Source organism: Ictidomys tridecemlineatus, chromosome 6 (assembly GCF_052094955.1).
Source record: "Ictidomys tridecemlineatus isolate mIctTri1 chromosome 6, mIctTri1.hap1, whole genome shotgun sequence".
NCBI classification, from domain to species: Eukaryota; Metazoa; Chordata; class Mammalia; order Rodentia; family Sciuridae; genus Ictidomys; species Ictidomys tridecemlineatus.
Genome location: NC_135482.1, coordinates 76,411,225 through 76,429,189, shown reverse-complemented (window position 1 = coordinate 76,429,189; position 17,965 = coordinate 76,411,225). Strand labels below are relative to the sequence as shown.

Below are 17,965 nucleotides of genomic sequence, written 5' to 3'. Positions count from 1 at the left end.
TTTATTTTTTCAGATACAGTAACTGCCTAACGCTATATGTTTAAAATATTGTTATCCAGCAGTGAAGATTAATCCAGGTCCTGAAATTTGCTTGGTATTTTACTAAAATTTGATTTTTCTTATGATCTACATGTCCCCGCTGATTCCTGACAGTCGATGGTAAAGAGAATGGCACCCCCTTGATTTCAAGTTCTTTTACCGCAGAGCCTGTTTTCTTCTTTAAAATACTCCAGGCTTGTGCTAATTTCAAAGTTTGTATAATGCGTCTTGGATAACTCCAAGATGGTCGTTAACCATCTGCTGGTGCATGCACAGTAATTGTTATTAATATCTTAATGGATAAATAAACAGCAGAATCTCAGAATAAGCTTTTTTTCCCCACACTGCCTCTTTCTTCCAAAAGCATATGGATGGGCTCAGGTTTTCGATTTGGTGGGGAAATAAATCACTGAGCTTACCTTCATGCTTAGTGCAAGCATGAACCTGAATGAAGATGTTCCTGACAACTGGCTCTACCTCCATCAAACCTTGTGCAAGCTTTTTTTGGCAACTCTCTGCACTCTCATTTGGTAGAGAAATCATTGAAAACGCCACTTCCTAATTCAGAGAAATCACCCATATTGAAAACAGTGCCAGCTGCAATCTGTACTAAATTAAAGTAAAACCTATAAATAGAGATAAAGAAGCAAATATTTTCTTCACTAACATTATTATCTTTTCGGATGCCACAGACATAACCCATAACAAACTTGTCATGTTCCTGCAAAGAAGACAAATGTTATATAGCAGAAAGAGCCATTGTAACACATCTAAGGTACTTTGGACGTGTGAAACTGTACAGTACTACCAAAAAGCAGCCCCCAAAAGAACTCTGTCCTTGGGGTTCATGATGCCTATTTAGAGTGCTCCCATATGTACCCTATTGTGTGGGTTATTGTACACGCTCTGTGGTTTCCAGTTTCCTATTACTGTAGGTTATCTCCATTCTGTTGGTAGGAAGACCAGTATTCTGTCTATCTAAATTCTAGTCAAATTCATTCCAGCAGTTTTTCCCTTATCCATAAGAGATATAGTTCAAGACCCCCAGAAACCACTGATCATAAACCCTATGTATAGTGTTTTTTTTCCTATACCTGTTACAAGGTTTAAGTTATAAATTAGGCACAATGACAATTAACAATAATAAAATAGAATGATTATAATATGCTGTAATAAAAGTTAAGTGCCATGTTTTTTTTTCCTATACATAATGTACCTGTGATAAAGCTTAAGTTATAAAATAGGCACAGCAAAAAAATTAACAATAATAAATAATATAACAATTATAACAGTATAGAGTAATAAATGAGAATGAAATTTTGAACCAGATGTGGTGGCACTTGCCTGTACTCATAGTGACTCTGGAGGCTGGAGCAAGAGGATCTCAAGTTTGAGGTCAGCCTCAGCAATTTAGTGAGACCCTATCTCAAAATAAAAAAATGAAAAAGGATTGGGGATATAGTTTGGTGGTAAAGTGTCCCTGGGTCCAATCCCCAGGCCACAAATAAAAATAAGATAAAATAATCTAAAAGATAAAAGAAAAATCTTTTGAGTCAAGACAAATAAAAATTTGGGGACCACAGATGATCTCAGGTTACGGAAACTGTGGGGAAGTGAAATTATGGTTAAGGTCGGGGGAAGTATTGTACTTTCCAACTTGAGTTCCAAGATGTCCCCCTCACCACCTCTCTGTTTGGGTTCCAGATGTGATGAATATGTCACACAGTTGGATGAGATGCAGAGACAGTTAGCAGCCGCAGAGGATGAGAAGAAGACTCTAAACACTTTGTTACGAATGGCTATCCAGCAAAAACTCGCCCTGACCCAGAGGCTGGAGGACTTAGAGTTTGACCATGAGCAGTCCCGTCGCAGCAAAGGCAAACTTGGAAAGAGCAAGATCGGCAGCCCTAAAGTAAGTGGGGAGGCATCAGTCACCGTGCCCACCATAGACACTTACCTCCTGCATAGTCAGGGCCCACAGACACCCACCATTCGGGTCAGCAGTGGCACTCAGAGGAAAAGGTATGCATGCAGCGATCTTCATAGTATGGTGCAGTGGCCAGATTTTAGTTAACTGCAAAAATTAATGTGCTCTTGTTGTGGTGGCTGGAGGAGGGGAAGGAGAAGGAAAAATGGGAGCTGCTATAGATGGGCTTTGCAAATATCGGTCTTCCCAGATCAAAACCTTGTGATAATCGTGCTACTATATTCCTTTCTGCCCCCATCCCCACCGCTTTGACCATAAAATAGTTTTCAAAGTGTCTGTTCATATTTTTTGCTGCTCTTTGTATGCATATATGCCTCTCCCTTACCTCCAACCGGAAAATTGGTAAAGGTGGATAATGAGAATGAAGCTGTGTTCTACTTGGATTACAAGTCATTGTACCTCTGGAAATGGTGCTATTTACCAGCTTCTCTTTAACGGGGCAAGGATATGAATACGTTCTCTTAAGGGAACTTTTGTCCATATGACCCAAACTGATGACTGAAAGGGCATGCCTGTATTTAGGTAAAAACGGAATGGAATACATATACTCCTTTCCTTTAAAAGCAAGTTTTTGTGCTCTTTCAGTTGGCATGTGAATATTTCACAGAGAAACCACTTGTAAGGTTTTTGGTGGCCTGATTTCATGACGTTTTCCCCCCAAGTCCTGGTTATTGAGTTACATACCTGGTGTTGTCTGTTAATATAGTAAAACTTTCTATTTTTAGTTTTCGTTTAAGAATCAAATAATACGTATATTTTGTATTTGAGGTTCAAACTGACTAACTGTAATAAATCTCTTTTCTAGTATCCAAAACAGTTTCCAAATAGGGAAACTGTATCCTGGTGTGGAAACTAAAACAATTAGCAAAAAAAAAAAAAAAAAAATCTTGATTTACATATTAAAACAATTAAATGCCAATATAAATAATGTTGTCACTGGTGAGGCGTTGAAAGGTAATTAAAGTAAAACTTTTTTGTTTCCTATATGTATTTTTCTTGGATCTCCTGCAAGACAATTTTCACCTTCCCTTTGTGATCAGAGCCGTCCCAGGACTTCAGGGGCTTCCTACCTACAGAATTTATTAAGAGTTCCCCCTGATCCCACCTCCACAGAATCATTTCTTCTGAAGGGCCCCCCTTCCATGAGTGAATTCATCCAAGGGCACCGGCTCAGCAAGGAAAAAAGGTTAACCGTGGCTCCACCAGGTAAACATTTTTTCCTTGGGTGCATGTGATGCAAATGTCTAGTTGAATAGACGACTCTCCCCTTCCTTCCAGCCGCTCAACGCGCTGCCCCCATCCACAGAGCCTAACTCTGAGGGACTTTGAGGATGTGTGAATTCCCAGCACTGAAGTAAAGATTCCTCTGCACTTAGCTTCCTGTCTCTTCCTTGACCACAGCCAGACATGGTTCCTGAGACGACTCTAGAGACTTCCTTCCAGCAGCCAAGGATAGAAATGAGAGCTGGAAGGAATGGGAGAGGGAAAGGGAAATCAGCCAGCCATGCACAGCAGGGCACACACCTGAATCCTCTCTGCAGTTTGGTAGCTCGTGGTGATTCCGTCTGGGTCAGATTTTGAGTTTGGCTCTTACCACGTTTAATGTAATTTCACCCCAGAGCCATGTTTATATTATGGCTTTTGAACCAATTCCTTTTGTAGTGACTCAGAATGTCTCCTCGGTCATTATACAGAAAATTAAAGTGAACTCCATGAAGGCTTTGCTCCTCAGGAACATTTAGGTATAAGGTATATATAAGGTATATATAAGGTTCTTGTCATTTGTAAGCCCTTAATTTATGCTTACCAATATGCTCACAATTTAATTGAACATTTCTGTTTTTTTTTTTTAAATCTTTCCTATGAAAAGGCCTAAATCAAAAGCATGATTTATGGCAAATAAAGAAAATGTGACTCTGGCAAATAAAGATCATCCTTTTGCAAAACCCTTGCATGCCCAGTATAAGTTAGAGATGGCCAACAGGAAGCCCATGAAAGGAAATAAGCCCAAGGGCAGCTATTATTTGTCTATTACAGGGAACCAAAAATTAAAACAAATTGAAGTTAGTTGTCAGCAGTTACAAACTCAGGGATTTCATATGAACACCTGTTATTTCTGGCCTCTTTTGAATGATTCTGGATATCTGGCAGCCCTTGGTCTGCATTCATGCATGTCAACAACCTGTTGGAGCTCAGTAGTGGCTGCTGTCCTTAGACAGGGAAAGCCTGGCACTTGGTCACATCACTCCCTATGACCGACACAGCCTGCTCTACTTTTTCTGTTACCTTCTGGCCTCTACTGTAGCCTCTGAGTTTGCCACCTTTGTGAGAGTTTTGTTTGTCTGTCTGTCTGTTTTACCCAATTTACTTCAATTTTACCTTAATTCCTTTTTGGAAACCTCAGCCTTTGGATCTCTAATATTTTTCTTATCTGATTCATTTGATCAGCCTACTGATTGGGATTAAAAGATGTGCTATAATGATTTATATCACATGTTCTACATTCTAAGAATGTTAAGGAAATGTTGAGAAAATCAGTAATGGGGTAACAGCCCAGATGCACAGGTACACACACAAAAGTAATCCTTCCAATGGTTACTTCTACTTTTATAACTCATTTTCTAATTTTTTAGACACTTTTGGAAGGTACCTTGAAGTATTCTGTGAACTACCAAAGGGGTAATGATATGCTAGGGCACCTAACTTGGGTAAAACCCACAAAAGCCTTCTTTTTAGAGTTATAAATGGATTTAGTAGCACTATCTACTCGAATTTAGAAAATAAATGGTATGATTAATAAGTAACTCCTGTTGCATTTCACTTTAAAAGGTGGTGTAGCAATAAGATTAAAAATTAATAAAATCTAACAGTAGCTATTTTCATTTTTGTATGACTGCTTGGTTCTTGTGTACATGAATATATATTTTACATCATTATCATTACATTGTGGAAGTCATTAATATTACATCATTAACATTTCCATGTTGCTACTTGGTCATTGTTATTTTTAAAGTTATTGTATCTTAAATTTTATTTCAGATGTTGTTATTGTATTAGTCACTCCTTCCCCTGGGGTTGTCCACTGGAATGGTATTTCCATGATATGGTGTATTATTGAATGCTGCTGGGAATAGCTTCATGCATTCAACAACTCATGTATTCGATTTTTTCTCAGGAGTGAAATCATGGGTTAGAAGTTGAACATCTTTATGGCTTTTGCTACATTTTGATGTTGTCAAAAGGGTATATCAGTGTGCAGACTGCCCTACAAAGCATTTTCCCCTTCTGCTAATCTTTCTCCTACTTTACACACAACTGTAAATATCTTCAGCTCTAAGACCACTTAGCTTATGTGAATTAAAATGCCATTATTTTTCTTAAATTCTTTAGTTTTGAGTAACCAGAAGATGTTATTGGCCTCAGAAATGGTTACTATATATAAGATTATAACTCAGAATCATCACTAGACCAAAAAATCACTTTAATAATAACTTATTAGTAAACTTTATATTTCTAACCATTTATTTGAAGTTAAAATAATAGAAGAGGAAAAGAAGTAAAGCTCTTATAGCTTGCAAATCTTTCAATTATATATCATGGAATCAATTAGATTAATTCTTAACAAATTATCATTAGATCAATCAACAATATTTTCTAAAAGATCTTGAATAAATCAATTACTATAGAAATTGATTGACACACCAAACAAACTAGCTCCTAAAAATACCAGCATTATTGATAACATATATTACTTTTCCTAGGCTGAACTACAGTGGGTAAAATATATTGAATGTTGTTTAGAATGCTTTTACTATATAAAATATTTTCATTATGCCAAAAATGGGGAACTATGTCATATTTATAACCAATCCTATGTTCTATGCAAGCAATATCTTAAACCTCTAAGTAATAATAGATTTTGAGATTTTTTTTTATTCATGAGTTTAATGTAAATTGTTGATTATTATAAAATTTGCTGGCTGGTATCAACCATTTTAATGTATAATTCCCTGTTCATTTTTCAGAATGTTTTTGTTAAATATTGTTTTCTAAAATACATATTAAATATATATTTTTAGGCAACTTAAATTATTTAAATGAGCAGATATATCAACATTGTTTTCCTTTTGGGGATCATTGAAATAATTATATCAATAAGTTAATTATATTAGTTTAGTTTGTCTTTTTTTTAAAAGGTGGAACATAAATGTTTTTACCCTAAGATGTACTTTTAAATAGATTTCATTTCTATGAGGTGACCAACAAAAAACCCAGTCCTCTTTAAAACACAATTTCTCAATTCTGAAGAATCCACTCTAGGGTAGAACATTGATTTACAATATTAGTTTTACACTAGTTGATTAGTACATTGTACTAATTGATTTGTTACTTTAATATGACTTTTGGGGGGAAATTTTTGGTCCTTGCCTCTGAATTTGGTTCTGCTGAGTCATCCACTGAAATTCCAGAGTTTTCTGCTCATGACTGTTGACTTATTCTTGACATTATCCTTATTCTGCCACACAAAATCCCGAGTCCTCCTACTCCCCTTAATTTTTGCAGTTTCAATTACCAGCTTATCTGAGAAGTGCCTTCCAGTGTTGATGAACTTGAATCAAAAGGGACCCTGTTGTCATCAAGAATTTATAATCAGGCAGCCGATTGCATATCTTCAAAACTTGTTGCTATTTTGTAGCCAACATTTCATCTTGATGTTATAACTGCCTAGGCTTATATAATAATAATAATAATGATAACAACAACAATATCATCTTACCATTTAATCAGTAATTAAAATCTGTCTATCAGAATATGTAAAAGGAATCCATGTAATTAACAGGCAAGAGATGTTCTTTCTGTAGTAAAGATCTAATTGCAGCATTTGTACAAGATAAATAAGAAATTTCAAACCTGAAAAAGCAACTTTGGCGTTTTCTTAAAGTACTATCCTAAATAATTTGCTCTTTAAATCATTACTGAACTGGTGTTAAGAGAATTGCATTGCCTTGAAATCTGAAATTTTTCTATAATATTTTCGACTTTGCTGATTTTAAAAACAACTCAGAGAAATGTGTTGACCTTAGATTCATAATCCTTTTAGAATCTGTAGTCAAGCAGGGCATGATGCTGCACGCCTATGATCCCAGTGACTTAGGAGGCTGAGACAACTGGATGACAAGTTTGAGGCCAGCCTTGGTAACTTAATGACACCCTGTCTCAAAATTTTAAATTTTAAAAAGGGATGGGGATGCAGTTCGGTGGTAAAGCATTCTTGGGTTCAATCCCAGTACCTAAAAAAAATTTCATAGTCAACATACCAACATACCAACAAGCATGTTCATAGTAAAAATTGCTTTTACATTTCACTACATTCAAACAAGTAAACAATTTTCTGTTTGTATTGCAAAGCTTGTGTTCTTAAGCTTATACCAAAACCACATTGTTTTCATTAAACCATTTGCTTATTTGCTCATTCACTTATTCATCAAATATAACAAAATTTATTGAGTACCTATTATGTGTCAGGCACTTTTCTTGGCTCTTGATATACAATGATATTCAAATGAAACACAATTCTGTTCTTCAGGAAACTCACAGCCTGGTAGGGGATGAAGGCATGCAAATAAGTAATGGAGTTGACAGATGTTCCTGGAATAAATGAAGGAGTTAGGTTAGGCACAGCCTTCAAAAAGTGAGGCAAATGCTGACCATGAATGATGTTTAGATGTTGATAGGCAGAAGGTAGAGGTGCAGGGGTAGGTAATGAGGAGACCTTTCTAGGAAGGAAAGTCAACTTGTACAAAGGCCATCAGCTTGAAGGGTGGAACCTAAGTCAAGACTTGGAAATGATGGGAAATGAGACTGGAAAAGTGGGCAGGGACTGGTAATCAGGTTAGTGCAAGCAGACTTTACACCACTGAGCTCACCTAACAGTTACAAATAGGATCAGATGTTCATTATATGAAATCATCCTGACAGCAAGGTGAAGAATGGATTAAGTACAGATAACATTTCAGATAAAGAAGCAGGTATGGAAACTGATAGAATATACAAATGAAAGAGGGTGTTGACCAGAATCAAAACTCAGAGAAACATTTGTACGTGTGTGAAGTTTTCAAAGTCCAGCCTGTGTGTGAAATCTAGCATGTCCTGTGTGCACACAGCCTGCTCTTAACCACCTTCTTCATCTTCCCATGTGGAAAGAGCTCATCGAATGCTATTTGAATTTACTTCCTGAACTAATGGCCCTAGTAGTTTTTTTTTTTAATAAGTTATATTTTTCTATAGAGGCTTTCCTATTTATGTCTCTTCCAGGTCTTCATATCACTCTCCTTTCTTTTTCTACAGTATTTAATTCTTGAAATAGTTTAAGTGCGCAGGATCTGCTAAAACCTGTGATCATGTGGGAATGGGGGCTACCGCGGTGGAACCCAGGACCTTCAGTGTGCTAGGCAAGTGCTCTAACACTGAGCTACACCCCCAGCCTGTAATCTTTGAGGCGTGGGTTTTCTTTTAACACAGCCTCCACAGAGTTCTTCTTTGTGGAGGAAGGCTTAGGCATTACCTGATGCTAGAGCATGTTGTCTTTATTTTGGGATCTGCTATTAACAAAAATTAATTCAAAAATATTCATTCAGGAATGGGGTTATAGCCCAGTGGTAAAGCACTTTCCTAGCATCCGTGAGAACCTAGCACCACAAAAAATATATATATATTTTAAATAAAATAAATAATTCGGAAGATTACCAAACACATGTTGAAAAATACATTTTCTTCTATCTTGTCCCAAGGTAGTATGCAATTAGAAATTGGTTCAGATTTCCAAATTTAAGGGAATCATAAATGCTACAGGAGGTTTTTTTTCTTCCTTTTGGGAGGTTTAACCATGATTCTTTTTACACTCGAAATATACAAAATCTTGAATCTCTTAATTTTTTTTCAATATTCAAATGGTAATTTTATTTTTATAGGAAATCTTTTAGAATGATCTTGAATTAGAATCTGCATTGTTAAGGATATTATCTGAGAGCTGTGTCTCATTGTTAAGATTTCATTTGTCACTGTTCATGACAGGGACCTAATAGAAAACTGAAAAATACAGGAATTTATCTAATTTTTCCCAACTAGCTCTACTTTTGCTTTGTTTAGATAAATACCACATAGCCTCAAATTTAGCCCAGTGTTCTTGATTTTGATAAATGGTTTCATAAAAAATATTTTGGACTTTTAAGATTTCTGCTCTTTTATTTTGTCTTGCAAAGGTTATAAGCTTTATGTATCATATATAGCAGTTTTGCTATTGTGTACATAGTGCAAACATTAAAGAAGCCTTTGTCTACACTAGGAAGAACTAGCTGCTGCCTCACTGTGGGCCAATGCAGACAGCAAAGAGGTTGGCATCAGATTCCTGGATGAGTCCTAAGCTCCCATGGATAGAAACCTCCTTGGCCTTTGAAACAGAGGATCTTGCCCAGTACCTGGGCCTTCATTTTGTTCCATAATTGATCATTGGTCCAAATTTCCTACAATATCAGAAAATAAATGCTTTATTTTGGTGTGTCTTCCACATGTGTGGTTCTCTTACTGTATTGGTTTATTGATAGTATATTTGAGATGCAGTTTACTATAGTTGTTGCAGTGAAATCTACGTAACAATTGCATTTGGAAAATTTCCAAGTGAATTAGTCATTTGTCTCCTTTATTTAAGCCAGGCGGCGGGTGTATCATTTTGAATTGTCTTTATTTGGTTGCTTTAACATATGCACACCTAAAAATCAAGGCAAAGATAAGCAAATATCCACTTTAGATGGTAATATTTGTGACCATGTAGCACAAAGTACTGTAGAAAGGTATATGTAAATATATCAGCTTCCCTTGTTTTTATTTTACTCCTTTTTTATGTTAGTTTTTAAGTATACTTTTCAATAGTTAATTGTGTTTCAAAATTCAAAAAGTACAAAATATTATACAAACAAAAGTAGACCTCTGCCACAACTGTTCCTGCCCAACCTTTTCTATCCCTATAGAAATACATTCTGTGGGCTGGGGTTGTGGCATGTGCGAGGCCCTGGGTTCGATCCTCAGCACCAAAATAAATAAATAAAGGTACTGTATCCAACTACAACTAAAAAAATAAATAAATACTTAAAAGAAATACATTCTGTACATATGTAAGTGAACATACATATATAAACACATTTTATATATGTATTAACAACATTGGCACGTTTTATATATGTACTAACAACTTTGGCACATCCACCAACATTATGCATGCTATTTTTTTCATCTAATGTACCTTAACTCTTCTTTCATATCAACCCATCTTTTTATTTTTAATCAGAAGAAATTACACAGGGGAAGGAAGATAAGCTTGAATTCTTTAAGAAAACTTAAAATATAAGCCAAGCACTGTGCTGCACTCCTATAATCCCAGAAATTCTAGAGGCTGAGACATGAGGATCACAGTTTTGAGGATAGCCTGGGCAATTTAGCAAGGTCTTGTCTCAAAATAAAATTAAAAAGGAACTGGGGATATGGCTCAGTTGTAAAGTACCCCTGGGTTCAGTCCTCAGTAATATCAAAATAATAAAATAAAACACCTTGAAATGTTTCCATGTGTAGAACAGGAATATTTTTTCCAAATGACAAAATGATAGCTATGAGACTGTTCCTAAGTCAGAATTATCCAATAGAAATAACATAAGCCCGTATGTAATTTTAAATTCTCTAATAGTCAGATTTTTAAAAGTAAATGAAACAAGTAATCTTAATTTTAATAAGATATTATAAATATATCCATGATATTATCATTTCAACATGAAAATCATAGTAGTTATTAATGAGATATTTTACGTTTTTTTCCTCAGTCTTTGAAAATTCTGTATTATGAACTTACAGGTGTATCTCAATTTCAGCCACGTGAAAAGCACCCCGTGTGGCTAATGGCTAGTTTACTAGACAGTGCAGTTCTAAACCTTCCCTTACCAACTGTTTTGACCAGATACAACGACTACACAGAAATCTAATTGTAATAACTAACATCTGATGTTTAAAATAAGATTTAAGATGGCACATACCTTTTCTTTTAAACAGAAATAGTGGTTCTGATATTTGCTATTGCAAATTGATTCTGCGTTCTGTCTGATTCATAGCTCTGTTTTAAATATATATTAAATATTTAATATTAACATTTAATATTAAAAATATTAAGTAATATTAAATGTTTGCATATCCTTTTTATACGTATCTTTTATTCGTTTCTAGGTCTCCTTGTTAGGATAATAACTTAATTCCTATTGTTTAAGTATGTGCTAATAAAACACGTTCCTTAAATATTCTTAAAACAATAAAATAACTTCAAGGCTTTTTTTTTCTTTTTAAATTGCTGCAGTCTAGTTGTAAAAAATCCCATATTTCTTACTTTAAGCAGGGAGTGCCTTGTAAGTATGTAAAATGTATCTTGCCAGTTTTAAGTGGCAGCATTTAATGGTGCCACATATAGATCGAAAATGCATCGAACTGTTTCAAGGTGAGTTCCAAATGTTCTCCTTCTTCCCAGAATAAGAGAGAAGATGAAGACAATACAGAGTAAGCTATTTCATGCTACAAATTGGAGCCACTCAACAAATAAGGCAATGATTGATGAGACATCTGATGACCACAGTTCTATCTTGTTTTGTTTTTATTTTTGTTTTTTTATTCCCTCTTCTATCAGGTATTCCTGTCCAGAACTTGGATTTCCTTAAACGATTCCACATTCAAAACCTGAGCATTGTAAGCAAAATAAACTATGATAAAAGGATGGGAATTCCATCATTATTGAAGGAATTATATGACAACTTCACAGCAGGAATGTGCATAGATTAGATCATATTTCCAATCCATGTTGACTAATTGGTATCATTATATAATTTTAAACTTAAAGTTTAAAGCTTAAAGTTATATTAAAATTTTATTAAATCCATGAAAACTGAAATTTTCTAATTTAAATCCTTAGGGGAAAAAAACTTTTCTCATATATTCATTAAGTGAAAGAAAATATACTTAGTTGATATTCTCAATTGCTGCATATTCAGAGCAAAAGTGATTAGGTTGTGCTTGTGTCCCCCCAAGTCCACCAACATGGTGCTGAAGATTGTGAGGTCTCCAGGAAGCAGCAGTGTCCAGAGGGGTTCATTACCCCTCTGGAGGAGGAACAGGTATGCTGAGATGCACGGAAAGCCCAGGACATTCCCAGCAGTAACTACTGTCCTCTCTTGACCCTGCCCAAATGGCCCTGCTTTCTGGCTCATAGAAAAACATATCAACAGGAGCGCTAGAAAACCCAAAGAGACACTCTCAGAGTTGGTTCCTAGACCATACAACCTGCTGTAGACTCACTTAAGTGACCAGCCTCCAACCAATAATAAACTAAGCCAAATACTGAGTGAAACCAGTGTGCATTTTATCCGTCTCCACCCCCAGTCCGAGAACAACCTTTATCCCACCATCTGCAATTACCTATAGCACCTGACCCTTAGCTTCTTTGGTGTCCCTGGTGCTAGGTACTTCAGTGACTTGCATTTGTTATTGCCTTTGTATCCCAAAGCCCCACGTGCAAAAAGAGTTCTCGTGGGCGGCTGGGATCCCTCTTCCTTGAACACCATGAAAAAGAGACCCATCAAGGTCTTTGTCAGGCTTCTGTGCTGTGCCCATACTATTTAGTACAACCTGCTGGCCCTGGTTTGTTGTATCCCAGTCACCCTCATTATAAGTACGTGACACCCTTTATTATAACAAAACTTCTGATTATAAGGCATTACCTGAAAGGTTTTATCCAAACTACACCTTCTGAAAAAGAAGGTGAAGCAGTCTTGAAGGGGCTCAGGCCATCCCTAAGCTTCTCGCATTCTGTGAATTCAATTCCACGATCGGGTCTGGAGCCCCTTATGTAAAACCCCCGTTTCTAAATAGACACATAAAAATATTTAAAATATCAGAACTATACAGTTTCTAAGGGAATTTTTTTCCCAAGAAAGAGGAAAATGTCTTTTATCTAAGATAATGAACAAAAACTCTTGACCATTTAAAATATCTGTGCGTTAATGAACTGAAAAGAGCAGTGTTCCTGAGTTCCCACTGAACTCTTGCAATGTACTAACACTTTGATTTCTTTCTCAAAACAGATGGGATTCACAATCTAAAAATATGCCTGTATCGTTACACTGATTATTGGGGCCACCAATTTAATTTAGAAATGCTTCTCTGGTGCTCATCAGCATGGCAGGCACTCAGACTCCTCTGAGGCATTATGAGTAGTTTGGGGGAATGGACCTTTCTGTATACTAAACCTGGCTTCAAGGGTATTCCTAAACTCTGAGCCAGCTGAGCAAGGTCTGAAGGAGCAATCCGAGCTCTGCCTGTGAGCACAGTGCAAATGATATGTAGGTATAATGCTCGTGGAAGGGCTGGGCTTGCTACTTTCTGTCTTTTGGTTTTAAATGATGTACTGAAAGTATGGTCCCGTCTGGGCACTATAGTGCATATCTGTAATCCCAGCTACTTAGGAGGCTAAGGCAGGAGGATTCCAAGTTCAAGGCCAACCTCAGCTTAGTGAGACTCTCTCAAAATAAATTTTAAAAGGGCTAGGAGATTTAGCTCAGTGGTACTCTTGGTTTAATCCCCAGTATGAAAAAAAAGGAAGGAAGAGAAAATGTAATTCCACAGCATTTACACCTAGACTACTACTCAAAGTGACCTAGTAATTAGACTTGTGCAGTTAATCGATCAGAAAAGATTCACAGGGCACTGTATTCATTAAATTACGTGAAGCATTCCCGCCACCCTCTGGGATTCCTTTAGCACAGCTGTGTAGCCCTCTTCATGCCCCCATCTCTTGATCTTGTTCGGGTTTCTTGGTCCTTTCCCCAGTGTATCTTCTGCCCGAAAGATATGAGAAAGAAAAGGGAAAGCAAACTCTAAGTGGTTGACTTTATTTCTTTGTACCCTTTAAAAAGTGTAAAGCCATAAATAGGACGTCCAGCCATTAAATCATTGTCCTTTAATTATCAACTCTCAGCCAAAAATAAAATCATCAATAGACTCTAAATATCACAAATTTATAAGTATTTGTGAAGTGTACGTATAAAAGCCTTGATTGCCTTGGCTTTTGTTATGCCTGGTCCTAGGGATTTTCTTATTCTTTTTCAGCATTTAGATTATTTATGTCACTGTGACATAAATAATCTAAATGCTGTGAGGGATTGCTTCTAGAGCTGGCTTCTCATATAATTGCATTAGTCAACTAAAGGTCTCAGAAGATGTACTAGATGTGATGGTTACTCTTAAAAGAAACTTCTATAATTTCAAAATTTTGTAGGTAAAGATTTACATAAGGATATGTACATCTGTTTTGCCCAATAATGACCTAGAGCAGGAATGTCATTTAAACTAATTTTTGGTGGATATAAAAAACAAAACCAAAAATTAAAATAATTTTTTAAAAGTTTTTATTTGGAGGGGACACATTTTCTCATACTGAGGACTGTTTTGCAGTTCTGATGCTGATCATCTACCCATTTTTTACTTTAAATGAAGCCTTATCTACCAATTTTTCACTGCACTGAAGAGTATACTACAAATAGAAAATCCTTCTCTTACGTGTGTGGACCATGAGGACCAAAATCAGAAATTTAGAGTAGAAATACAGTGTTTGCTTATGATCAAATGGTACCCAGGTCCTGGGTTCAGATATCTCAATGACTATGCTGCCGGGTTCATCTGAAATCCCTGCTTCTGGCTGTCTAAGCAGTCCTTGCTTCACCTCTGTACATAGGATCCTTTAAAAACCAGAATAGTGTTTTACTCTGAGTAGGTATTTATGGAATGAGCCATTATGTAACGCATTAGAATCAGTTAAACATAAATTTTTTTCTCTTTTTATGCACTACTTGACATCAAAAGCAAAAAGAGGTAAGTTGGCTATAAACCTGTAGGTGAACCTTGTTTTCCTTCATAGATTTATTCCTGAAGCTTTTGTTCAATTAAATTTTTATCAATCAAATACTTTCACATTAGGAAGCTTGTAATTGTAAATACTTATTTTTTTTCTTTGAAAAAATGTATAAGCACCTTCTGTAAACTTGGATTTTAAAAATATCTACTCTTTAAACACATTGCTCTTCCTTTAAGTTGTACTTATGCTTTAATTTATTTATGAGAACTTAGGGCATTTTGAAACACTTAGTTTCATTTTGGGTTTCTGAATTGTTTCCCCCCCAAAATGTGGATTACATTGATAAGCATTTCTTTTCTTAAAAGGGGAGGAAAAAAAGCCAAGAAACAAGTGACATTGATGAAAGTCTATAATTTTCAGATCCATGGATTTACAGAAGAGGATGCCTTGAGCCTCTCAGAACATATTCTAGTATGATATTTTTTTTGCAATGATTTTTTTAAAGTGAAGAAAATATTAAATCAGAAAAAATCAAACACATTTCATTGAGTGGTGTCTCATATATTTTTCCGGTCTGGGGTCTAATTTCACAAGTGATCTGTTCAGTGGGTTCTTGGTTGTGGCTTGCTTAATGTCCTTCTCGTTCGTGTCTTTGATGATGAATTCATTCTGCCATTTCAGAGGAGAAGCTGGTCTTCATTTGATACATGCTATTATTGACTTACCAAGAACAGACCACCACACCACCTTGAGTTAACTCTGTGCCGGCTGGCATTGCTCTTGAGAAGGTTATTTGCAAACAAAAAGCTGTGTTTTAAAAGCTGTTTAATTGGTGTAAGAAGAGTGTACTTTTCCCTCTTAGTGCCACTGTACTCAATCCTTCCCAGCCGTTTCCTCCTCCTCGTCTCTCCTGCCGTAGGCTGTTGGTGACACACATGCTCACGGTTTAATTGTAAGCTGTTCAGAAGCACAAAGGTGACTAGACTGCAGGGCACTTTTATATTTCTCTTCTGCAAGATTTGAAATAAAAGTAGACTTTTCTATGAATCCCCATTTGCTTTATTGGCCAGACATATGATATTCATTAATATAGGAAATGGAAAGTTGAGTGAGTTTTTGTCTAATCAATAATCACTACAAAATCTAAAAAATGCTCCCTCTCTTCTTAGCGAGTCATGTTCTAATTCTACATCGTGGAAGATAATTTTAATGCCTGTCACCAAGGTGTGATAAACTAGATGCAGTTGTCACTTACAGGAGACAGAGCCAGATGCTTTTTAAGATTTGTCACCAGGTTTTATCTTTTTATTTTATTTTTTGCATGATCTATATTTTTTTTAAAAATTATGTGTTTCAACAGTTCTTTTTGTTCTCTGAAGGTTATTACTGAATAAACGTAGTATGGAAATTGCTGTTAAACACTGATGTAAAGAGAAGTGTGTGGTGTTATCAATTAGCAGATTACATCCCTGAGAATTTGGAAATGATGCTGTTGTCTTACCTGTGGATTCTTTCAGAGAAACTAATGTGTTAACAGAACATATGATGTGTTTGTCAAAAAGGGATGAGATGGCCAACTCTATGTGTTTGATTAAAAAATGTCAAAGGTTGTTCATACCTACCTATTTTTATTAGTATCAATGTATCGTTAAACTCATCATTAGATATTTTTAAAGATTTCAACTTTTCCTAACTACTATATAAATATTAGTATTTGTGTGTTTCTTGTGTTCTTATTTTTCTTTATCACATATCTATCTCAAGTTGTTCTATTTTTTTCCTATATTCTTTATATACCTGTCTTTTCAATTCATGTGTTTAGGAGTCCAAATAGGACTATATAATGTTCAAGTTGTTACCACAGGGAGAATTTACTTGATGCTTCTTTTCATTAACTTTTTTGTTAATTCATTAACCCATTATTAATCATCTTGTAGATTTAGTGAGGAATAATTCAGTATTAATGTTACTTAACACTTCATAAATAATGAGTTTAAATATTATCTTCAATATTTATGCATCAAAGTCTTACGCTATAATGGCTCCAATTATCAGAAAAGAAAAAATATTATCATTACACTAACTTTAAAAACTTGCCCGGCACTGTGGCACACCCCCCTGATCCCAGCTATTCGGGATGCTAGGGCAGGAGGATAGCAAATGCAAGGCTAGCCTGGGCACTTTAGTGACACCCTCTCTCAAAATAAAAAGGGCTGGGACTATAGCTTCATGTTGATAGAGCACCCCTGACTTCTGTCCCAACACGGGAGGAAAAAAAAAAGAACCCTTTATCAGACAGTGTTTGAAAGATGTTATGATATCAGAAATGTCTGAATTGCAAACTCTCCCTTCAAGTGGATCTCTCAAACATTGATAAAGTCCTAACAATGAACAAATCCAAGGATCCTTTAAGAGACGTGACATCTATGTAAGCAGGTATTTTGAGCCACATGGAAATTCTCTAAACAAACCTCTATGGAGAAACAAAGAATTATGACACAGGGTCCTGCCTGCTGCTGGGGGAGCAGACATACTTTCAGGAAAGCAGTGGTCAAAAGTTGGGCAAGAAGTGCTGAAGGAGATTAGGGGAGCAGAAGTTTCCTTCTGGAGTGATCAGGAATAAAGACTGACGCTGGTTGGCTCTGAACAGTCCGAGAAACCAGGAACACTTCAGATGGATATATAACGATAGCAACAAATGGCTACGGAAATGAGTTAGTTCATCATAGGGTCTGTTTGGGCCTTTCTTGATGGATTGCTGTTAATAGCTTTGTTTCTTAAAGCTGAAAACCCCTAGGTCACGATTCCCCCCCTTCCCTTGTCTCTTGTCTCATCAGTAGACTGCATGTTTTCACAAACATCCTCTCTCTGGTCTTCTTAAGAGCCCTGCAAGACTGATATCTCATGTTCTCACTTATCAAACAAGTGAGGCTTAAAAACTGAGGCTTAACATATTTAAGTCCCTTCTTTAGTGTCACTCAACTATGGTTGGCAGAGCAGTA

The 17,965-nt window shown here is 36.0% G+C and overlaps 1 protein-coding gene across 8 annotated transcripts in view; it reads left to right on the top strand.

Annotated features, from left to right (window-relative positions):
* Bicd1 (BICD cargo adaptor 1) overlaps positions 1-17,965 on the top strand; it is a 235,010-nt gene that overhangs the window by 196,567 nt on the left and 20,478 nt on the right. For 3 of the 8 annotated variants that reach the window (XM_021732232.3, XM_005334046.4, XM_021732228.3), the window contains exon 7: positions 1,744-1,951. In XM_021732232.3, the coding sequence (XP_021587907.1) occupies positions 1,744-1,951 (208 nt within the window). Of the gene's footprint in view, positions 1-1,743; positions 2,062-3,038; positions 3,233-11,744; positions 12,456-17,965 lie in introns of those variants that run through there. The other 5 variants (XM_078014918.1, XM_005334045.4, XM_078014920.1 and 2 more) reach the window with 4 other exon arrangements.